The sequence below is a fragment of the Cheilinus undulatus genome, linkage group 23, assembly GCF_018320785.1.
Source record: "Cheilinus undulatus linkage group 23, ASM1832078v1, whole genome shotgun sequence".
Lineage (NCBI taxonomy): Eukaryota > Metazoa > Chordata > Actinopteri > Labriformes > Labridae > Cheilinus > Cheilinus undulatus.
In genome coordinates this window covers 24,022,458-24,046,956 of record NC_054887.1, presented here as the reverse complement: position 1 = coordinate 24,046,956, position 24,499 = coordinate 24,022,458, and the positions used below count along the sequence as shown (strand labels likewise).

Genomic DNA, 24,499 nt, shown 5'->3' with positions numbered 1-24,499 from the left:
TCATATTTAAAAGTGTGTCTTTGTATTTTGCTCCTTAATAGTGCGTTTTTATCATAATTTATGTCATTTTACTTAGCTTTATATATCATGTTTGAGAATTATTTTGGGAAAATCTCTAAATCAAGTTTATCAGGGTCATATTCCTTACAATAAAGATACAAATATCAAATACACCTATAATTGAAAGTAATCATATCCAAATCCCACTTAAAGCTCAGAAGCATAATCAGCAGATTCTGTTTAGAGTAGCAAAAGTTAAATTAATCTTTACATAATAAAAGGTCCCCACAGATCTATTGCCAGTATTATATGTCATACGATAAGATTGTGAAGTTATTTACACCTGTAGGCTGACAAAACAAGGGGTTTTAAAATGTGAACTTGAACTTAGGGAAAATATTTTTGCTTTATAATAACTTCAGTCAAGTCCAGCATCCGTCTTTAAAAGTCTCCTGAATGACATGAGAAGCAGATGTGGTTAATCATCAATCAAAATACTCCTCAGCTGTTGCTCTACTTGTCTTTAATACTTGTGCAAATTAACAGGATTACACAACAGTACTTGGTAGAGACTTTTAAGAAGCTACGAGCCATGGCCCATTGATATAGTGACTGACTCAACATTGCAGTTTGGAAATGATACAGAAGAAAGCATACAGAAAGAAGGAAATTGATACAACAATATTGTTAATAAGTAGTGCTTATGTATGAAATTAAGTGGCTTTTTACTTCCAGTAATTTAGCATATTGCCACCTTTTAAAGTTGTGTTTAATTTGCTGAGTCTGGTCCATGTTTTCCAAGTGTGCATTCTTACAACTTGGTGACACACAGTCATGTGCAGAAGTTTTAGGCATGTAGGACGCCAAGGATTCTTCACAGGCCTGATGTGCCACAACCTGGGGTTTCAGAGAGGGGAGGGAAGCCGGCCTGAGTCAAGCTAAACACGTCGACCCATGTGTCTCACTCAAAAGCTAAGGTCAAGCTCAACAGCATCTCTCCAGGCCTTTTTGCTCCTGGTAATATGCCCAGAGACCGCCGGCAGTTTTTAGGACATCCGCAGCACAACCAGAGGCTTGTGGCAACCCAACTACCCACCTGGACAGGACCCTGGGCCATGCTTACTTACCACATCCACCCCTTACTTTGCCTTAAATGTGTGGATTTTATTTTTTCAACTAATTATCCCTGGTAATATACAAGGGCATCCAGAGCACAACCAAGGTTGCGTCAATCCTCTTTCCTGCTCAATGTTGCCCTTGACAACCACAATTTTTGGCCCAAACATGCCTAGAGGTTCTGCACAGTACTGCATAATCAAAAATGAAAAAGAGAAGTAACATATATATTGTTAACATGTTAGTTCTTTAACTAAATTGATAACATGCAGACAGTTAAAACAAGTATTAGTACAGTATAAAAAAAATCAGAACAATCAGAAATGAACAGCTGCTGGCCATTTTAAAGCAATCTTCATTTTCTGTTTTCTTACACATCACAGAAAGTAGTTAAAGTCATGCCTCTGGAGCACATTAAGCAGAGGGTTGGTGTTTCTTCCTGGCTATGAAAGTTCAAAAATAAAGTCTGTCACAGGACATCCACAGGCAGCAGCATCTCCACTGGTAATTGGTGCACTCATTCAATGAGTATTAATTGTCATAAAAAACAACAAAAGCAACATATGCTGCAGTAAAATAAAATAAGAGTATGCTTCAAAGAGGCACAGATGTAAAATGTATAAAAAATAATTTGCTGATGATGTTTCAAGAATTAATCATGTATATTTCAACAAGAAAAAAATCCTTCTGCTGTAGTGCAATAATGGGTAACGTTTATTTTAGTTGGCCCTCACTTCGACTAATTTCATAGTAGTAAGTGAAATTGTCGTGTAATTTCTCCAGAATAAGGGGGTGATTACCTCGTGATACATTGGCATTTTACAACTAATAACCCAGAAATATAGTAATACTAAGGAAGTGTTTAACAATATCGTATGGGTCTTTGATGTAGCTGGGGTGGAGTTTGGAAAGTGGATTGATGAAATGGTCCATGTATTCTGTAGGATGCTTAACTGCAGTTGCTAGATAAGGGCTAGTGGGTTAGGGTAAAATACCACCTAATTACCAGAGAACTGCCACAATATTACGAGGAATTACTTGATAATGAATACCTTATTACTAGATAAACACTTCCTTCTTAATGTTACTGAGTTATTACTTGGAAATAATGAATTATTACTGGGTAATTACCACTTTATTCTTGAGAAGCTACTAAATAAGTACATCTTATTATTATAAAATTACTAGGTAATTAGGGCCCACTAAAATAAAGTGTTGTCCAACAATTTTATGCTGAAATATATGTATGCCTCCTACATATTTAGTCAACCTTGTATCTTGTTTGCATTAACAATCCCCACTGTCTCACAACTTGCTTGAAAAATACTTCCAAATATTTTGAGCTTCTCCTGATAGCAAAACATAGAATTTCCACACGTTACAACCACATTTACAAATATAACTCCAAAAAGACAATGGTTTTAGAGCTTAAAAAAGTAAAAAGCTGCATTTTTTCGGACTTCAATAAGGCCTCAATTTCCTTCTTCATCCAGCATCCTTTAAACTTCATGTTTCCAAATGCTTCTTTTGCAGTCCTTGCCTTATTTTGGCTCAGACAAAGTTAGAACAAGCATGAGTCACTGTGTCGTCATCTCTGAGCTAGGGCAGATCTCCCTGGCACCACCTGTGACGCTTTTCCTCTTGCCCCAGTGCAGGTGTCTGTAGATGGAGTCAAACGCTGACACTGTGTAGCGTGCAAACAGGCTTGTCCACTTTACTGCCTCTACCATCCACTGCACGGTACGCCCCACAAACGCCACAAACACTGTGGTGTAGTGTGCCAGCAGCAGTAGGCTCCTGCCCAGCTGTCTACCCTGATTAATGATCAGGTTGACTCTTTGGTCGTGTCCTGCCATTGCTGCAATGTCTTTGGGATTCTTCCAGGAGTAGAGATCAGAATGTCTATTTTTTGGCTTAAGGGCTCATTTTTCGTTTAATTTTTTTTCAATGCAAACCTTTATCCAGATACTCCCTTTTTTGAAGCTGGTGTGTTGAAATTTGTGGACGGTCCCTTAAACACGCCGATCCTGGTCGTCCAATCAGAGCAGAGGAAGTTTTGTTTCCGGGAATGTTTGGTGATGTGGCTATGCTCTGACATCCATCCGAGGAAATATACCAAATAAAAAGCTTTACCTTGGAAGCACTCTTACAGGTGAGTCAAAGGTCCTTTCTTTTGAAAAATACAGCCCTCATGTAGCTGCATTACAGCGCTGTCATGGCTGAAGGAGAAACGGTCAGAGAAGCAGGTTTACAAGAATCCGCTCTAATTTATGAGTGAGAACGTTAGCAAGCTAAGTAGCCTTAGCTAACTTACTGTATCGTGGAAACTGGAGAGTAAACAAACGGATGTTTTCACGGAGTATCCTGTTCACGACACGGTTACTTAATCTTCAAAAGTGTCTACTGCTCTTAGAAATTAGCGCTGTCCAACCGTTTGGAAAGTTTGCAATCCATTTTCGCGTTAGCTAGCTTTAATCTTTGCTGTTCACAAAAAGAGTGACGCAGCCGCAGTGGAGTGTTGGGGGGATTCGGGGAAGCTCGGTTCCGTCCGGTTCAGATCGGACGGTAACAGCTGGGGGTCGTCTGACAATGTGTTGCTTTGAAGCAGGCGAAAAACAAATTTGTCAACAAATTTGAACAGTTTAAACATGCAAACGCTCTTGGGCCCAAATATTAAAAATCGTGTGGTAATTACGCCATTGCTTTTGGGCTGCTCTACAAACGTTAGGGTTGAGTTTTACAGACTACTTGACTTTCTCATGTTTTTCCCATACAACAGTTATATTTATTTCTCCCAATTTTCTTTTTTGTTTGTTTATTATAAGTCATTGATAGGCTGCTAGTAATGGCTGTAACTGTTTATGTGCAGATGACTTACTTTCGTCTTATCTGGTTAGTTTTCTTCTAGCCTATTTCAGCCTTTCTCATCAAGGATACTCTCTGGCATCAACAGTGGGCCTTCATAATTCTTTATGTGCAAGCAAAAATTAACATGAATTTGGTTATCCCAGCATAAATAATAATGAAAATTGTCTCATATGCTCTAAAAATCACATCAGTGTAGAAGTGTACCTCTTTTCAATTCTGCAGGTGTTCATTGAGTGAGAAATGCATCAAGGTGTGTTTTGAGGGTCTTCAAGACCACTACTCATTTCATCCAAGGCGTTTAAATAGTTTCATGAGAGTGCTTTAGAATGTAGTAATAAAAATTCTATTTAAAAAAATCCCTTGACCTTCATAGGGATGTAAAATGTTCTTGTTTGTAGTACTTGTATGGGATGATGGGATTTTTTAAAAAACTAAAGGGTGCCTTGACAGAAAAAGGTTGAGAAACACTGGCCTGTTTAATGCAATACTTTATGAATAATGCAAATGACTGATCCCTAAAGTCCAAGATACTAAACCACACTATTGCATCATCACATAACACCAAAAGAGTAACCATACTGAAATATTTAGGCTACATTCAGTTTTGACAAATAAAGCTGAGTATAAGACAGAAAGTCTTCAAGTTATTTTCTCCCTTGACTAATAAATGTTAATAAACACGTCTTGTGAAATTAAAGTGACTCAGCTTTTCAGCCCAGCCTGCAGTTAAATATGGCGAGCATGCTTAGGAAGATGTCACAACTTTAAAGGACATGTCAAAAGGCACTTAAATGTGCCATTGGCAAAGACAGAGTTAAAGATCATGTGTGCATATCCTTTTAACAGAGGTAAGACAGGTTTTTACCATGTTCTGCATCACTGGTGGACTCAGAGGGAGCAGCACCTTATAATTGAAAAAAGAAAAAAAAAAACGGTGTGGAAGTGCCCTTTTTGGTGTCTTCTCACTGTGCAAAACTTGGCAAAGTGCCATCTTTTGTACTTTCTTTGTCGGCATTATTGACAAAGTGGCTTCATCATGGGCAAAATTTTGAAAAATGCCCACATAATTGTCTTTTTAGTGGGAAAATATTGACCAAGTGCCCTCTCTGGTGCCCCTTTGAATGGGTATTATATAACAAAGTGCCTTCTTACTGGGCAATTTTTCACCAAATTCCCTCTGTGGTGCCTTCTTAGTGGGGAAAATTGGAAAATGCCCACTTAGGTATCCCCCAGATGAAAAAATTTTGAAAAAGCGGTGTCTTTTGTGAGCAATTTTTAACAATGTGCCTTACAAATGGGCAAAACTTCTGTGCAGCTGCCCTTTTTTATTATTTCTGCCTCTGACCCTCAAACATCCTGAGCCTGCAGCTGTTTTGCATTGAATCTTATGCAAATGAAATATAGATTTATGCTTGCAGGAATTGTAATGGATGAACAAAAATGGAGGACAAATGTGAGCAGCAGAAAGATTTGGGAACTAAGTGTTGCAGTTGCACTGTTTTATCTTTTGCAAACAGGAAAGAACTTGTTCAGGTCATTAAAACACGATTGAAATGTCCAGGTAAAATGTTGGTTTAGCCTCTAAAGTTTGACGTTTTTCTCCCCTCACAGTGCCATCCTTATGTTCAGCCGTCTGGCCACCGTCCTCCAGGAGCTCTCTGGAGAGGAGGGCCCAGATGGAGACACACAGGTGAGCACATCATTTATTATACCAAATTATAATGAAGGGTAATGCTCACTGTCATGAGCAGTAACTTTTAGGAAAAGTGGATTATGTTTAGGTCAGATTCAAGATTCAACCAAGCAATGAGAGTAAGTGTCTGCCTGTTGCATTTTGAACTAGATAACTAAAAAAAAGCATGTTATACATGCAGAAATATTAAAATAAAACCAGCCGGATCCTCCAAGCTGTGCAAGTTTACTGTCTCAAAAAAAGTAAATGCCATTCATTGTCTTTAAAATTTGCACAGTGTAACAGACTTTAAAAGAGAAACAATGATAAAACAATGAAGCTCCCGATAGTGAGAGATATTGACTTGCTGATGGAATAAAAGGCAGCTTTGAATTGTAAATCCTCTGTTTTCTGTAATGCATTTTTAAGCTTTGGGAAACAGAAAAACAAAGAGCTGTTTAGTTGGTTTTATTTACTAACCACAATTGTTTTTTTCTGTTTCCTGGAGCAGGGTATGTTGGTGCCTCAGCTCCCTGCTGGTGAGAGTCAGACTCCGGCCGAGTCTGAGGTCCCTGAGGAGGCCTTGGAGAGGCTGGCTCACCTGGAACAACTGGTGGTCCAGCTGAAGGAGCTCATCCGAGTCAAAGACACCCAGCTCGTCCAGAAGGACACTGAACTGGCAAGCAAAGACGCACAGCTCAAGGTAAGCTGCCAGTGTTTGTGTCTATGTGCCAAAAAGACTTAATTCCTTGTCAATCCACTGTATTCTGTATGTTTTTGTGACCTTTACTTAAAATCCACAGAATGAGAAAGAAGAAGCCGAGGCTCGCTTCACTAAACTTAAGCTGCAGGCCAAGGCCAAGATGGCTTCACTCAACAAACAGATAACAGATCTGAAAGGACAGGGAGGAGAAGCATCGGTATGTTAGGCTAATGCAGAATAGTCTGTGTGGTGCTGTTTACTTATGTAAATCATCCTTTTGTTAACTTCTAAAACAAAGAAATTACAGAGGCATAAATATGTCACTCTTCTCCAGAGTCCAGACAGCTCTTTCACAGGAGCCGGTGCTGCAGTCGAGGAGGAGCTCCAGGAGCTGAAGAAGAAGCTGAGCAAAGAGGAAGCCAACAGCAGAGAGCTTCAGGAACGACTCCAAACCACTGAACAGCTCCTGAAAGAAAAAGAATTTACACATGTAGAGCAAGTATGCACTTAAAACATTCAGAAAAACTCCTTGTTATGAATTAGAAATATATAATAGATCTCATTCTGAATGATGGAGCATGTTTTTGTTTGCAGTTGCAGAAACTACAAGCTGTGATTTGTGAGAAGGACGTGCGTTTCCAGGAACAGATCCAGAAACATGAAGAAGAGCTGATGGGGATCACATCACAGAAGCACAATGACGCGGAGCTTCAGCAGGTGAGAGTCAGAAATTTTCAGAAGATTTATTTTGGCAGGATTTTTGCCTGAGTGGCCTTTATTTTTCAGTTAACTATTAAAAGATAAGATTCTCGACAGCCCTCACATAATGCTGCATTGCTTTAATGTTGTAATTCCATGATGCATAGATAATGCCCAGCATGCATGTTCACCTCTCTAGTCCTTTATGTTTTTATGCTCTTTGTCCCAGACAGATTCCCCTAGGGGTAACAAAGGTTTCATTCATTCTATTGAGATAAGATGGATTTTATTGACTTCCCAGTGAGGAATCTGTTGATATTATGGGTAATCAAATGAAGGATATCAAAAAGAAAAGGACAAATTATCAAAAAGAATAAAATACACATGTTAACAAACAATTATACCACATACACAATAAGTGAGCTTTAACTATTGGAATAGATGGTGTTGCACAGACTATTAGACAATTTAAAAACTGTGCAGTATGCTGGATGGTTGTCAAAATTTTTGATATTTAGGTACTTTTTCGATGCCCTGTGCTTTGAAACCCCTTAAATATCCAAGGGCCCACCGATTCTCTTCTTAGTAACATTAAAAAGTTGTTAGAATGAATGAAAAGCTGGCCCCTCCTCCCTGCCAACTTGGCCGAAACTAGGGAGCAGTGCAGTGACTGAACAGGTGAAATTAAACTGCACTGACCTCCTACCTGTGCATAAAAGTGCTGCTACGCACTGAATGGATGAGAGACAGGCTGAAACCTCATTTCTGTCATTCATTTAGATGAGGATACAGCGAAACCATGCTGACTTTTACTGCACAGATATTTATTTGGAACGTGCATAATTCATTTGCAAAATCATGGTGCTCCTGATGTGCATAGGAAGGTGCACCAGTGTTTGCTTCCAAGTTATTAGCATTTTTGTGCTGTTTGTGTTGTCCTTGATGTACAAAGGCCTTAACTGTTTAGTTCACCATTTGGCAAATACATTTTAATGTCTCTTAAAGATGCACCAGTTAACGCTAGTCTGTTACAGACAGATGGAGAGCAGAGGAGAGAGACAGCGATGTCTCCTTGTCCCTAAAAGTTCTCCTTTACATTACGACCTGTCGACTGATGACACTGGCCCTCATTTATCAAACTTGCGCAGCAACCAGTGCAGATTTGAGTCTAGAAATCCTCTTATGACAAGGTCCACGTGTGATTTACAAAACGGCCACATTTGGCCAATAACAGTGTATGACTGAGCGGGTCCTAATAGATACGACATGGGGGTATGTAATACAGCAGTGAGACCATGATTATGGTTTCAGTCTGCATGTCAGTCTGGAAACATTGGTGTACTTTTTAGCCTGAAAAGTGGCATTAATAGGAATCAGAAGCACTACACATGGAAGGAAATCACCGCAGTTAACAACGATGTTGCAGAACAAGTTCCAGCTAATGTTAGAGTATATAATTTAGTTTAGTCTGTATCTTTGGTATATAACTTGTATATGATACTATCACAATGCTTTCAGTTTAGATTATAATATAGGCTAACCAATATATTTACATTCAGGTTTTAAGAAAATCACTTAAGATGGCAACAAAAGGAGCACGTTAACAGGAGGAAGACATCCTAAAACTTCCTAGACTTAAAAGAGGGTGGCTGTGATACCTTTGGTATTATTGTTATAAATAGAGGTTACTTATAAGTGTGGAGGGGCAGACAGTGGTTTAAGAAAAACTGCTCTCTTCTGACTGTTTGTGAAACTTAAAAAGAGGTCCAAGAAAGCCAAAATGTCCAGTAGCCAACAAAACAAATGAAATGTTTTTTATAATTAATATTTATAATCTGGATAGCTTTCATTCCAAACATATCAATAGTAATTCTTATATTTTAGAGCGCTGAATGAACTCCAGTCTCTTATGGCATCTAGCCGTTCACAAAAAAGAATTACATTCATATCGGCATACTCTTTTAAAAGTTAAAACAAGAAAAACACATTTTTCATTCAAGTTTGCTGGCTGGCAGACAACTCAACTAGAGTCTTTTAATCTCTGTGAGTTAAAAAAAAATTCCTCATACAACAACCACACCTCAAAGATACATTTACTTTTCCTACAATCGTTTGCTTTCTTTTGTGCTTTTCCAGGCTCTGCATGTGGCACAGAGGCGATGTGAGGAGCTTGAAGAGGCCTTAAACTCTCGATCCCAGGTCCTGGAAATGCTGCAGCAGGAAGTGAGCAGTGCTGATCAGCAGAAGCAGGTAGAGATTCTGTTGTTCTGCTAGCCAGCCTGTTAGTCAGATGTTTGCAGACTGCTATGATGAATATTTCTGCCCAATGAAAAGTAAATCCTTCAAACAGACACACCCCATAACTCCACAGCTCTTAATGATTAGCATTGTTTAGCTGAGCAGCACAGCCCACACCCGCTTATATCGTCCCTTTCTTTTCCTGCCCAGATCTTGACGGCTCAGTTCCGGCAGATGGAGCAGGAGCTTTCTGAGGCCATCAAACAGAGGGAGTTAGAGAGGCAGCAGTGGACAGAACAGATGAGCAGGGCTGATGTAGAGCTTGCATCCCTCCGAACCAGCCTGGAGGCCTTGGACAGAACCAACGTGGAGGTGGCGAGGCAGCAGAGCGAGCTAGCCTCACTGAAGGAGGCGGAGCTTGTTAGCCAGGAGGCTCTGGAGAGAGAGAAGATGGAAGTTGCCAGGTTGGAGGGAGAGCTGGCTCTGATGAAAGAAGCTCAGCTAGCAAGCCGCGATGCCTCAGAGAGAGACAGAGCGGAAATAGTTCGGCTTGAAAGTGAGCTAACATCAATGAGAGAGGCGGGCGACCATGGCAGCCAGGAGAAGTATGAAGTGGATCAACTAGAGAGAGAGTTAGCTTCACTGAAAGAGGAACACAATGATGCTCTGAAGAAGGGGGAAATCTTGGCTGAAGTCTGGAGACATCTTCAACCTCTGGGTGGGGAGGATGTTCAGTCAGGAGAGGAAACTCCCATTCCTGCTGACCTCTCCTTGTTCATGAACACGCTGAAGTCTGTGGAGACACAACTGACGAGGCTGAAAGATGAACGCAGTCGGAGCGAGGAACAGTGTACTGAGCTCACCCACACCATGGAAAGCCTCCAGGGTAAGAAAATGTTTCTGGTTTTAGAATTCAGCGTTTTGATGTTGGGTTTTTCATTTTTTTTCTGAATTTGAATATAAATCTTCTGATTTTCAGAGCAACTCAACAGAAAAACCACAGAGCAGGAGATAACCACGGCTAAGATACAAGAGCTGGAGCAGCAGATGGTGACGGTAAGTACTGCTAACCTACAAAAATCAGTTTTTAAAAAAACGAGTCAAACTTTATTGGCTTTATTCACATTAGTGTGACATGAACAAAACTGCAAAAAGATCATAGGGAAAAAAGTGTAAAAATTAAGTTAATTTCTCCACATTATATAGATGATCGCGTCATTTCCAAAAGTTTTTTCATGCACTTACATGAGACTGGATTTACAAAAGCAGCCCCAGAATAATTCTCAGAGCTTTAAACTGAGCTTAAAAATCGAAGGGACTCCTCGTTTAAGATGATTGAAGAACTTCTATCTTGATGAGGGCGCATGGTTGACCTCTTTGCCACCTTATTTCAAAATCCTGGATTGGTTGATCCAAAATGGAGGGATATAAATAAAGGAATAAAAGTTCTGTACCAGTGAAATTGTGAGTTGGACAGTGAAGTCAAGCATCCATTCTTAGACTCTGCAAGACATTTAATAGTTATCTATAGTTAGCACCATTAGAATTGGTTGGGTTCGTCAGTATTTTTTGTTTTTATCATGTCTACCCCTTTTGGGCCTCTTAACATGCTCAAAAATGAAAGAGAATTAGCACACACTTGTGGTTTGAAAAATGCATGGTTGATGCGGGTTTCACAAATGGCCCCCAGGAATTGCATCATAGCGCCAACCTTTGTGCTTCTGCAGAACAGCCCCAAAAGTGACTTTCACCTTGAGTTCTGAATATTGGTGGGCAGATTCAGCTTAGGGACATCTACAGTGTCTATCGGAGCAAAACCCTGACTCCAACAGGAAACTCCATTTTGAATATATTAGCAAAAAGGTGTTTTGGGCCTGCTCCATGAGAAGACATGCACCAAACATGCCCCAAGACTGGTGGGTGGAGGACTATCCTCTGCTTATGGGCACCTGCTGTAACCACTGAGCTGCACTATCACCTATTTTTGTCCATTCTTAATACAAATTTTGATTTCAAATGCCAAAAATATCTGTACATCATTAGGAAAAAATCCTTTAGAGCCAAGATCATCATCATCATCATCATGTTCATTTATCAATATAAAATAACATAGGTATAATAAGAATCTAGTGTGGTTTCAGGTATAGATTTAGTCATGAAACACAGGTGTCATTAATATTTAGAACAATATTAAAGGTCACATATTTTATGCCTTTAAGACAAGTTTATATTGGACCCAGAGGTCCCCAAACATGCCTGTGATGTTGGTTTCTGAAAAAAACATTCCAGTATTGAGCTTTTGCATGTCTAAAAAAAACCCTCTGTTTCAGCCCTGCTCAGAATAAGTTTGTGTTTCTGTGTCTGTGGCTTTAAATGTTACTGAGCTGTCTGACTCAGTCTCAGGAAATGGATGTGGCTCTCCTGATTCTCCTCTCAGGATCTGGATGGTGGAACTTTCTTCCAAGTGGGGAGGGCCAACCAAACATGGGGGCGGGGCTAACTCCCCACATGACATCATGAGGGGAAAATCTAAGAAGAGTTTGTTTCAACACACATTTTCTAAAAGGTCCAGAAAGCGAGGGAATGGATTTTTCTGATTCTCGGGGGGACTGTGGACAGGCCAGAAGCACATATTTTTGTTAGAAAAGACTGAAAAGTGTATTTTGCATAATATGTGACCTTTAAATAGTACTTTCTTTACACTGCAGTGTGTATGAAGTCTCAAAAGTATATATTTTTTTATTTAGTCAGATTGGCCACAAGAATGCAATGTTAATGTCATTGTCCACCAGTGCTGATATTTAAAACAACAATTTGACTGCTGTCTTTTTCAATTCTTCCTTTGGAGTAAAACCCCCACAATTCCAACATTTTCTCTCATGTTTAACCAGGAAAACAGACCAGAGTTTCTCAAACATGGACATCTTCTGCCAAATAAGATAGCCTTTTTCTAAATATGCAGTTATGTTTACTAGATGCCAGCGTTAAACTGATTTGGCATAACAGATAATCATCAGCTGCTGACATTGGTTCCACATTCTTGTTTGCTAACAACACAGATACTGACTGATACTGACTGGTACCGACTAAACTGATAAATCTGTGCATCCATCTCTCTACTTACTTTTGCTATCCGTCCTCAAAGTTGGTCTTTGAATGGTGAAGCATTTGCTGCTCCTGCAGCCTGAGTCAGCTGCAGGAAACTTGTGTCTGAAGTATTTTCCTGAGAATAAACACTAAATATACTTTTTTGGCAAAGGGTTTTTCTCCAATCAGGACACACCATATTAGCATCGAACTCAGTGATGGAGAGCATAACAGCCTTGGAGATATTCAGCTAAAATATCTCATTCACCCCTTTGTGGCTGGCTGTGGTATAGGGACTGATCTGAAGTTTATTTTAAAATCTGCCCCCCAAAGAGGGGAAAAAATGTAGTTGATGACCCCTGTCATGTGCATATTTGCAATCATCACACTATCTTAAATTATGCTAACTATCTCATTTAAATCTGCCCACATTCTTGCATATTTTCTCCTTTTGATTATGTCTATTCAGCATTCTTGCACATCTTGCAACCATACCATTAATGCACACAGACTTGCATACACTAGTAAAATACCCGTCAAGAGCTCGTACATATTCAGATCTTTTAAAATACTTTTTCTTCTGTCTTTCTGCTGTTGTCTCCTCTGTTTGAGAAACTTGTAAACCTCTTAAAAGTCACTCCTCCTAGCTTTCACCTCCTTCCAGAGCTGAGATGCTTCATAACTTTTACATTCAACAGGATCTACTCTCAACTTTAAGGGCAAATTCTTAGAAAATGTCAAAATTCAGAGAATTTTCTTTGACTTCAATCACTGAAAGCAACTAATTTATTTGCACATGAAAACTTTGTGAATATGGCCGAGTGATTTGAATTCTATAGTTACTTTATTTCTGATCTCATTGTACTCCAGGTCACCCCTCTCATTCATTTTTTTCTTCATTCTGCTCTTTTATTACTTTTTTTTCTTATTCAAAAGCAGGTCAAAATAATGCCAAGTGTAAATAGATTCTTGAACTGAGAGGGCTTTAAAATAACATAAGAAGTTTCTGGAACGTTTCCTGTTTGACATCAGAGTTTGGCAGCTTGTTTTTTTTTTCTTGAGACAGAAACCTCAAAAGGAAATCTTAAATAAGCTCAGTGATGCTTTGACAGTTTATCATCTCTCCGAAGCTTTAACTTCAAAGTTCGCTGGTGTCTTTGTGCAGAGTTTCTGTTATGCTGTGTCTCTGTTTATATGATTAAAAAGATGGTGAAGAGGAGGATGTGTGACTGGAAGCTTAGTATAAGCTGAAGTGCAAAAAGTTCATGTAGTTCTGTTCAAACAGAGACAAGCATGTCAGGTGCACTTTTCCCCTTTTGCTTAGATAAAGTTTGCAGAGTCACCTTTCATTTCGAGAGCAGGGCAGTGTGACTCATCTGATCCTCTTCACCTGGTCCAGGGACACATTTGGTGATGTAAGTCAATCCTAGACAGGATAGCAGCGGGGTCATAGACAGACAATACTTGCACTCAGTGTAAGGAAGTGTATCTAATCCGCACTGCAATGATCCACTGTTATGACAGACTGTCCTATCTGACCTTCACTAACGCTGCAGCTGTATATGCTGTGTGGATATAATATATCAGCTGTCACAACCCCCTCAACCCCCCTTTTTGTATAAAGGATTTTTTTCTAGTAAATGACTGATCATAGTTTTGTCTGTTGCAGATGTCAGAAAGAGTCGATGTGACTGAACCATCATCACCGGATTCATCTGAAGATAAAAACGGTACAATGCAGTCATATTCTATCATCTTGTGAAAAAATGCATGGTAATAAAGTTAGATATAATGGTCAACATCACTTAACTTCTCAAAGGAGATTGTTTATTTTGCAGCTGGTTTTAGATTTAGTCTTAGTTTTTTTCTCAAGACAATAATAGTTTTAGTTTTAGTCACATTTTAGTCCCATTCACCCTTCATAGTTTTAGTCAATGAAAAGTCCTTACATCATATTTTCTCTCTTACAAAATTAGCCAAAAGAAATTAGAAATTAAATAAACACTCATTTTGTAAAATTCTGTTACAATACATGTAATAATTTGAAATAAACTGGTGAAAATACTAACATACATTGGATAACAGATTAGATTTTTGGGATGAGGCTCATTGATTTTTATAATTAATGGTACTCTTAGTAATGGAACTTAATCATCAAACTCATTATTTACAATATTAGTAATATTAATAGGAATATTGGTGCATTTGAGGTTGAAAAATGAGAAAATGTGTTTTTAAGAGAACTCAAGCTTTTTATCTATTTATATCTATTATATCTATATTACTAATTAAATAAACATTTCTCCTTTAAAGCATTGGTTCTCAACTGATCTAGCCATAGGGCCCATTACCTACTGTCATGTGAAGTAGGGACCCAATCTTCTGATTCTGCTGAAATTAGTTCATCAAAAAAAGCGGAAGTTTGGACCTTTGAAGGAACACAACAAAAGGCTGAACGCTGCTTGCAAACATTACATTTCACTATGTTTTACCGTTATAACACATTTTGGTTGTTTTTTTTCAAAAGGTGACAAGAAATTAACAAATTGTCATTAAAAACTAACTTTTTTAAAAGTATTTTCATCCAAGATAACTGAATAAATAAGTGAAACAGGACAAAGTGTAACAAAACAATCAGATTTTTCCTGCAAAATAAAGTATATGGATAGATGTCTGCCTAGGGCTTCAATATCAGAGATATTTTGCCTTTTTTCCCGCAACCCACTTTTGGGCCCCAACCCACCAGTTGAGAACCAATGCTTTAAAGGACTGCCTTTAATCAGATTTCTCGCCAAAACAAAAATTCTGATTTTCTCCATGTGACTTTGAACACATCATAATAAGTTAACTTCATTCTCCTTGAATTAGCACAAGTCTACCCATCTTTAACCTCTTAAAGCCTCATGAATCATACTGGATACATACTTTAATGATACCTCGATCTAATCAATATGATCAATAAATTACTAAAACAAAATTCTGAATACAATCTGATAAATGATGAAAATGCCCTCAAGTGAATTTTCAGTTACCAAAAACACCTAATGTATCAAATGAGATACAAAAAATATAAATGTTACATTTTATGGAAATTTGGATTTTTTTTTGGATTTCAGTAGAAAGTGAATTCAGTTTGAAAAAACAAGAATTTTCTGGCTTTAAATATATATTCAGGCTTTTAAGGGTTTAAGTGTTCTGCTCAGAGGTAACTCTGCCCACTTAAGGAATTCAAAAGGTGCACAAAAAATGAGCAGTTTAGTACTGAGAGGAGGGGAGGGAAAAGGACATGGTTTTCCAGATGAGGCAGGAGTGACAGTGACTCCCCTTGCCAGAAGGTGACTCAGACAGAGTCCCGCAGCACTGCTGCCTCAGAGCTCTACCTTTATATAAAGTTTGTGACCTGGATCTAGATAGTCATGAGTTGCAGTAGTCACTGTGTGAAATTACAAGAGCCTGTACCAGTAGCAGGAAGGGTCTGATCCTCTTGATGTTATAGAGCAATGATACTGAACATTGGGCTCTTTTGTGATGATTTGTGGCTCTTTTATTGCTTAATTTGAAATATTTTTCCCCCAGAAAACCTTAAATAAAGGGAAACTTTGACCTCAGAAATTATCCATTGTAAGTCATATTAATCATTTTGTTTCCCACGCTTACACAGTTGGCTTTAACTGTCAGTTTTTAAATCGTATATTTCCATTGGCCTTATTTGTAATTTTTTGCCACTTTAAATCCATTTTTACTGCTTTAAGCCCACTTTTTTGCCGGTTTTTGCCCATTTTTGACTCTTTTATCCTGCTTTTTACAATTTGCAATTTTTTTCCCCATTTATGCCACTTTTCACTCATTTAAGCTGCCTTTTGCCATTGCCATAATGCCACTTTTTCCCCACACTGTAGATAATAATAATAGATTTTATTTATAAAGCGCTTTTCAAAGAACTCAAAGTCACTGTACAATAACAATAAAAATACATTTCACAAAAAAAGAAAAAGAAAATGGCAACTTCACAGCCAAGCAAAGAAACAAACAATCAAGCAAACAAAGTGACAAGACAACAACAGAATCAAACTTTTGCCAGTCTTTGCTGCCTTTTGTCCATTTTAGTCATTTTCCACTCATTTTTGTCATGTTTTTAAAACTTCTTGACCATTTTTACCACCTGTAACTAACTTTTGTGTCACTTCTTAACCAAATTTGGCCGCTTTCTGCCCATCTTTGCCACTTTTCACCACTTAGACTGTGGCTCTTGCAAATGTATTTTTTAACAATTTGACCCTTTGGTTGAGTAGAGTTGAGTAATGATGTTATAGAGGGTAAATATTGGGCTGAGCAATCAAGGCCACCTGAACCTTGAAGGTTAGATGGTGTTCAGTCATGACACACAGATTTCAGGCAGACTTAGTGGGCATGAGTTCGTTTGGTCCACACTGGATATTGATCTGTGGTTGGATGGTGGGTCTGACTGGAGTGATAATAAGCTCAGTCTTGGCAAGTTGAGCTGAAGGTGACGTTCCTTCATCCATTTAGAAATATCAGCAAGGCAGGATGAGATCTGAGCAACACATTTTACACAGCACATTCTCCTTTATTTCGATATAATGATTGGAGATATCTGAGAAAAAAGCCCAAACTTAAAAAATAAAACTACGTCAATTTTCTAAGACTGGTGTTTAAGAAGGAATGAACCCATAAAAAACTGCATACCCATAAAAAGGTCCTACACCTTGTTTAAATCATACAGACATTTAGCAGCATTTCTGTTCTGTACAGACATGCTAAACATGCATCATGCATCACTTTTGCAAAGGTGCTGAATTTTCATGGTGACTTCTCTTTCATTGATTTCTGCAGAGCGCATCCTGGAGCTGGAGCAGCAGCTGAGCAACAAAGACAACGAGCTTTTAGCCCTGCAGGAGTCCCTGAGACTGGCTAAGGAGCACAGCTCAACTGGGGTTGTGGTTCAAGTTCAGGATGACAGTACGGCTTCTAGTGACAGTCCTGCAGCCCTCCCTGACTTCACTGAGGATCCACCAGAGGAGGAGACAACCTTAGTTGCAGAGGACACATCAGTCCTCTCAATTCCTGCTGATAATGAGAGCAGCCCAGAGCTCATCGGACACCAGTCCGACTCCCCAGAAGAATCCAAAGGGGCTTCCTCGGATGAAATGGTTGCCAGTAGTGATTCAGAGGTGGCCCACAGCAGCTGGACCCTCCTGGAAGCTGTGAATCAAGATGGAGGCCAGGAGTGGCCCTCTGCCTTGCAGGACTTCGGCCAGCTGCAGCTGCAGTCATGGGAGGCGACGAGCATGGAGTCTGAAACGTCCACAGTTCAAGTCGAGTCCTCTTCTGTCATTATCAGAGAGACGGTGCAGGTTAACATATCTCAGCAGGGCTCTCTAACTGCTGATGGGAGCAGCTCCTCGGGTCAGGTGTTTGCTCAGATCTTAGCTGAGGAACTTCAGAAACGGTACAGCGAGCTTTTAGCTGAGCTTCAGAGGCTGAAAGATGCAGCAGCAGAGTCGCAGGAGAAAATCAAGAGCTTGGAAGAAGAAACGCAGGCCCTCACTGTTGCAAAAGAGGAGGCAGAGTCCCAGACTAGAGGTTTTGAAGATGAACTCAAGTCAGCAAGAGAGGAGCTGGACAGTCTATCTCAGGAAAGCAGCTCTGGCATGGAGAAACAAAGAGTGGAAATGAAACTTCTAGAAGAACAGATAGAAATATTAATCATTGACAAGAAAACTAAAGAGGAAAAGATCCAGGCTTTGCAGACTGATCTGGAAGTGACACGGCAGGCTTTCGCTGAGCAGGAGGGTCAGGTCAGGATGCTAAACGCTCAGCTGGAGGACAGAGAGCTCCTCTCATCAGAGCTGGAGAAAAAGATCCAAGAAATGGAAAACAGCATGTTGGAGTACTCTCAGACGTCAGAGCTCAACAATGACACTTTGTCGAAGAAAGACTCTGAGATCAGCGAGCTTTACCTAAGACTCAGTCAGAAAGAGCAAGAGATGATGGAGCTGAATGACAGCATGTCTGCACGGCTCCTCCAAGCAGAGGAGGAGAAGTTCCACATAGACGGCGAGGTCAGTAAACTGAAGGAACAGATAGTAGAGCTGGAGAAAGTCAGAGATGAGAAGCAGAAAGTACATCAGGAAGAGTCCAGCACTGGTGAAGATGGGGAGGTTGTCAGTCTGCGAAAGGAGAAGGGAGTGCTGGAAACTCAACTGGCAACTGCAAAGAAGAAGCTCCAGGCTGCACTCATTCAACGTAAAGAACTCATGAAAAAGGTTGCAGATTTTGAGGCAGAAGCGGAGAAACGTAAAGAGCAAGGTGGGACAGCAAAGGAAGAAACTCCTGCAAGCAGCCCAGACATGGAACAGTCTAGAGAACATGAGATTCAAGAACTGGAGATGAAACTTGTCCAGCTGGAGGAAGCGTTAAGATCCAAAGAAGAGGCATTTAAGACTCTTGAAGAGAAACTACGCCAGCAGGATCAGGCTCTCTCTGAGGCGCTTGCTTCAAATAAAAAGTTACAAGAAGAAGCTGAAAACTCTCAGCAGGCGTCAGACTTTTCTTCTGAAACAACTGCACTACAATCCCAGGTGGCTTCTCTTGAAGCCGAGCTCGAAAACCTTCAGAAGAAAGTTCAGGAAGCCCAAGAGTCTCGCAAGGAAACTATCCGCAAAGCTAAAGAGAAAGACCGCCACCACCGTGAACAGCTGAAGCAGCAGAAGGAAGAGTACACCGAGCTCATGGGGCGTTTTGAAGCACAGGGTAATGAGCAGGAATTTCTCCAGACTAAATTAAGAGAATTAGAAGACAGAGTGAGCAGCGAAAGAGAAGATGAACCACACAAAGAGTCAAAGGAAGTGGCTGAAAAATTGGAAAAGCAAGTGGCTGGTGATTGGGTGCAAGAAGATTGGGTGGATTTTGCATCATCCGAGACTTACTCATCACAACAGCAATCCATTGAGCTTGTTCAGCAACCTGTAGAGAAATCTGAGGCCATCTCTGCAGAAGTTGAGGAATCTCTGAAAGCTCTCAAAGAAGAGATTGAGATGATGAAGATTTCTAACACAGATTTAGAGAAGCAGCTGCAGGAAACCCAGGATAGTTTGTCAATGAAGGAGGCTGAATTAGTGGATTTGGGTAAAGAGCTGCAAGAATTAAGAGAGAAGGAAAGACAAATAGATGCACTCTCTGAGGAAATTGATAATCTCAGAGAGAAGTATCACCAAGCTGAGTCTTACGCTGAAACCCTGAAAGCAGAGATGGAAGCTGCAGCCGAAGCAGCATCTGCAGAGTCAGCGTCCTCCATCGCAGCTCTTCAGGCTGAAGTTCAGGACTTCAAGCAGTTCCTGGACAACAAGAACTATGAAATCTCAGAGCTGAGTCTGCAGCTGAATGAGCAGAACTCCCTCATAGGCTCAATGCAGGAGACGGTGTCTCAGAAGGATCAGCTGATCTCTTCCTTACAGGAAGAGCTGAAGGCAGAGCAGGAGAAAACTCAAAGGTTAGAAGTTGAGGTTCCACAGAAGCAAGAGGAAGAAAAAGACAGCGAGGAGAAGATTCAGCAGCTTCAGCGCAAACTTCAGGCTGCTCTGATCTCTCGCAAAGAAGCTTTAAAAGAAAACAAAACCCAGAAGGAACAACTTGCTTCAACTGAGAAACTCAAAGAGGAGTTGCAGGAGAAAATGAATTTAGCAGAGGAAGAGCTGGAGAAGCTGAGAGCAGAGAGAGCTAGGCTGATTGAGGAAGTTGACCGGACATTACTGGAAAACCAAAGCCTGGGATCGTCCTGTGAGAGCCTCAAACTTGCCATGGAGGGCATATTGAGCGAGAAAGATGCGTTTAAGAAAGACTTGGAGTTGGCGAAAGAGGAGGCTGCCAGAATGTGCAAAGAATGGGAGGAAAAAGTTCAAGGGATGAAAGACGAGTACGAGACGCTGCTCAAGTCTTATGAAAACGTGAGCGATGAGGCGGAGCGGGTCAGACGTGTCCTAGAAGCGGCCAGGCAGGAGAGACAGGAGCTCGCCGCTAAGGTGAGGACGCATGAAGCTGCGAGACAGGAAGCTGAAAGACAAGCAGAAGAGGCTCAGAAAGAGGTGGATACAGTGAAAGACAAAATGAGAAAGTTTGCCAAAACGAAGCAGCAGAAAATACTCGAGTTAGAAGAGGAGAACGAGAAGCTGAAAGAGGTGCAGGAAAGGAGTGGGACCAAACGAGAAGGCAAAGCTCTCAAAGCAGAGGTAGAGAACCTTCAAGAAGAGCTGGGTGCATTGAAAGCAGAGCTGGACGCCACTTCGACAGAAAGGGACTCTTTAGGGCGGCAGGTTGAAGAATTAAGAGAACAACTTGCACAGACAGGAGAGAAAGAAGTTGACGCATCTCAGGCTAGTCTGACTGGCAGTGCAGCTGTTGTGGAAGAGGTTGTAACAGCACAGGAATCCGATTCAATCATGACCAAAGCTGAACCTGTTGAGAATCAGAATGAAGACAACGACGAACCCCTGTCTCCAGAGGAGACACCGGTTGGAGAAATTGCTTCAGTAGAAGCACAACAAGCACATTTACAATCTGCTGAGGGAAAAGACAAAGCAGAAAAAAATGAGAGTTGTCAAGCAGAGATGACTGAAAGTGTTCAAGCTTTATTGGAAGATAAAATAAGGGAGATGGAGGAGGCTATAAAGGCTGAAAGGGAACTATGGCATGAACAGGAGGCTAAACTCAAAGTTGAACTGACCTCTCTTGAGCAAGATCTTCAGGAGAGTAAAGATAAAGAGAGTCTTGTTGCCTCTTTAGAAAAGAGTATCCAAGAGAGCAAAGAGAGGGAAAAGAGCCTGATTGAGGAGGGCACAAAGAGAGAAGCACAGGTCAAGGAGCTTCTTAAAAGCCTTGAAAGTGAGAAAGATAACCTGGAGGAGCGTCTCATGAACCAGCTGGCTCAGCTCAACGGAAGCATCGCAGGTTATCAGCAAGAAACAGCAGACAACCGTGAAAACTTGGAAGAATTAAAGAAGGAGGTGGAGAGGTTGGAGAGAGAGCGGGCTGACCTGGAAGCCAAAGTCCAGAACGAGAAAGACCGGGCTGCCAGGTTGGAGGAGGACATGAGGCAAGCCCAGAGGGAGAGAGCCGAAGCTGAGGCCGAGTGTGGAAAGCAGAGGGAGCTGGAGCAGCAGCTGAAGTCCGTCCAGAGGGTGAAAGAGGGAAGTCAAAGCAGAGCACGTCAGCTGGAAGAGCTGCTGCGGGAGAAGCAGCTGGAGGTCCGTCAGCTGCAGAAAGACTCCATCCAGTACCAGGAGAGGATCAGCGAACTGGACAGGGAAGCTAAGGCGCTACAGCTAGGCCATAATGAGCTCCAGAAGAAACTAGAGCAATCTCAACTTGAGACCAGCAAAACTGTAGAAGACTTGAAAAAGACTGAAGGAGACTTGGCTAACTGCAAATCTGAGCTGGAAGAAGCCCAGAAGAAGGCAGGGGAAGCTTTAGCAGAGAAAACAGCCCTTGAACAGAATGCAAAACAAAGAGAAGCCTCATTGAAAGCTGAGGGAGAGCAAACCCTGGACTCTGTGAGGTTCAGGCTGGGAGCAGAGCTGAAGGAGATGGAGCTGCGACTGGAAGAGGCATACACAGAAAGGGAGAGAGAAGAGGAGGCCACACTGGAGGCTAGAGAGATGGCAGAAGGAGCTGAAAGACGAGCCCAGGAGATGCAAGCACGTCTGGACGAGTCTCTGGCCAGGTTAGCTGCCTTCTCGCGCTGCATGTCCTCACTGCAAGATGACAGGGACAGAGTTTTGGATGAGGCCAAACAATGGGAGGGTCGCTTTAAGGATTCTCTGCAGGCTAAGGAGGCTGAAGTACGAGAGGCAGAAACACGGTCCAAAGACCTGGCAGAACAGCTCCAGAAAGAAACTGCCCTGAAAGAAGAACTTCAACAGTCAGTTGATAGGTAAACCTTTCTCCTTTTGTTTGAATTGTTTCCTGAGTGCTTTAGTTTTCTGTTTGAGTATTTAACAAATATTTTGTTTTATTTCAGACTGGAGAAAGCAGACAAAGACTGGCAGCTGAGGTTTGAAGCGGAGGGCAAGAAAGTCACAGAGATCCAAGCTGCTCTAGAAGAGGAGACTAACAAACTTCAGAAGACAACAGCTGAGCTTGAGTCTGCACAGAATGAAGTCCAGACCCTGAAAAGTGAGCTGGAAAGTCTCTACCAGAGGACCAGAGCTCTGGAAGAAGCTGTAGGTCTTCTCCAGGGTGAGGTCGACCAGGCGAGGACGGAGCTGAGGGAGAGGGAGGCAGAGGAGAGGCGACTGTGTTTGAATGTGGAGCAGCTAGAGACAGACCTGCGATCCTCGAAGGCTTTGACAGAGAATCTGCAGACTGAGCTGCATGAGAAGGAGAAGCGAGAAGTGGAAATGCTGGAGGAGAAAGAGCAAGCTGTTACTGAGGTATCAGTATGTTTAAATCCAGAGTTTACCCATTTCCTAAGAAATGTATAAGACACAAACATGCTCAAATTTCTAATCATGTTTTATTTATTTCCCAGGCTGCAGAGGAGGCTAGAAAGGAAGCTGACAGCAGAGCACAAGCAGCCGAAGAGGAGCTGGAGCAGAGAAGAGGGGAGCTGCGGGATCTGGAAGAGAAACTGAGAAAAACAGAGGAAGAGAGCAACACCAGAAAAGCCAAACTGGACTCTTTCACGAAGGCTATGGGGTCTTTGCAGGATGACAGAGACAGAGTCCTCAACATGTACAAACAACTGGAAGAGAAGCATCTGCAGGTAACTACAGTAGCCAGGAGAGCAGTGTTAATTTCGTTGACTAAAACTATGACTAAAACTATTCGTCGACAGCCTTTTTTTCCTATACTAGGAAAAAAAAGTTGACAAATGAGGTGGTGCAGGACATTCTATCCTATTTTTTCCTATACTATAGCTAGACTAAGAAAATAGATCTGTGATGACTAAAACTCACAAACACTAAGTTTAGTTTTTGTCAAGATAACTAAAACTATGACTAAAATTTAATGTAGTTTTTGTTAGACATTCAAAATCCGTGATATTTCTCCACTGTGGGTAAATCTGTCAAAAAAACAATGCAGCTGTAGAAAGCAGGGACCCCAGGTTTAGTAGAGTGCATAGAACACAACCATGATTTGGAACCAGATTTAGGCAAGAATTAAGATGGGGATTAAGCTAAATAAGGATCTTAATCCACAAAATCAATGAGGTCGTAATTGGAGTAGATGATTTTTTTTTTTTATTAATTGTCCTTGTTGAATGTTATATGTATGTCTGTGTGTATTGTCCCTTGAATTGTGTACGACGGAGCTGCTGTTTTAATGCAAAACAAATTTCAGATCTTGCATCTGACAATAAAGTATTATCAAATCAAATCAAAGAAAATACATGCTTGGACTAAAAGTAAAGACTGAAATGTGAGGATTTTTTATGGACTAAAACTTAAACTAGACTAAAACTAAAAAGGGCAGAAATGACTAAAATTTGACTAAAACTATAAGACATTTTATTTAAAGACTAAAACTAAGACTAAAATTGAAAATAGCTGCCAAAATTAACACTGCTGCAGAGTAAAGTAGGTGTAGAGCTGAACTTGGTGGCTTTTTAGGGCCTGAGCACCAACCTCAGAGCGAGATCCCTATCAAAACTGAAGGGATTCTTCTTTTTATGATTATTCTGGTGGATAAAATGCAAATTTGGAGGCCAAAATGACCCAAAATTCACCAAATTTCACATGTGCATCCAGCCTTGTGAAAATGTGCCTTTTCTAGTGTTTTAATGCATGTCTATCTTAATGTCCTTTTTTCAGGGCCCCCAAACATAGTTTTAGCTACATGCATGAAAATCGGTATACATTTGTATTATGAATTTTGGAGGTTTTTTTTTTTTTTTTTTTTTTTTTTGTTATTTACATTTTACAGGCTGCACATTTAAACAAACTAGTCTTAGGGATTTCAGCTGATTGAATCCAGATTTTTTTGCTCATTCTAAACAAGTTGGAGATCTGAAGTTATCAAGAGCTTGAGTTTTCACCATAGGACAGGGCCACAGTCTGGCCCCATTGTTAGAATTATAATCCCCTACCCCACTTCAGTTC

At 40.7% G+C, this 24,499-nt stretch overlaps 1 protein-coding gene across 2 annotated transcripts in view; it reads left to right on the top strand.

The window, feature by feature from the left end:
- Nucleotides 1-543: 543 nt before the first annotated feature.
- golgb1 (golgin B1) overlaps nucleotides 544-24,499 on the top strand; it is a 30,896-nt gene continuing 6,940 nt past the window's right edge. The window contains exons 1-13 of one of the 2 annotated variants that reach the window (XM_041780946.1): nucleotides 544-3,268; nucleotides 5,596-5,674; nucleotides 6,168-6,359; nucleotides 6,460-6,576; nucleotides 6,694-6,849; nucleotides 6,954-7,076; nucleotides 9,195-9,308; nucleotides 9,507-10,182; nucleotides 10,276-10,352; nucleotides 14,053-14,113; nucleotides 17,238-22,332; nucleotides 22,420-22,831; nucleotides 22,930-23,163. In XM_041780946.1, coding sequence (XP_041636880.1) covers nucleotides 5,606-5,674; nucleotides 6,168-6,359; nucleotides 6,460-6,576; nucleotides 6,694-6,849; nucleotides 6,954-7,076; nucleotides 9,195-9,308; nucleotides 9,507-10,182; nucleotides 10,276-10,352; nucleotides 14,053-14,113; nucleotides 17,238-22,332; nucleotides 22,420-22,831; nucleotides 22,930-23,163 — 7,326 coding nt within the window. In that variant the 5' untranslated portion in view covers nucleotides 544-3,268; nucleotides 5,596-5,605. Of the gene's footprint in view, nucleotides 3,269-5,595; nucleotides 5,675-6,167; nucleotides 6,360-6,459; nucleotides 6,577-6,693; nucleotides 6,859-6,953; nucleotides 7,077-9,194; nucleotides 9,309-9,506; nucleotides 10,183-10,275; nucleotides 10,353-14,052; nucleotides 14,114-17,237; nucleotides 22,333-22,419; nucleotides 22,832-22,929; nucleotides 23,164-24,499 lie in introns of both variants that reach the window. The other variant, XM_041780945.1, reaches the window with a different exon arrangement.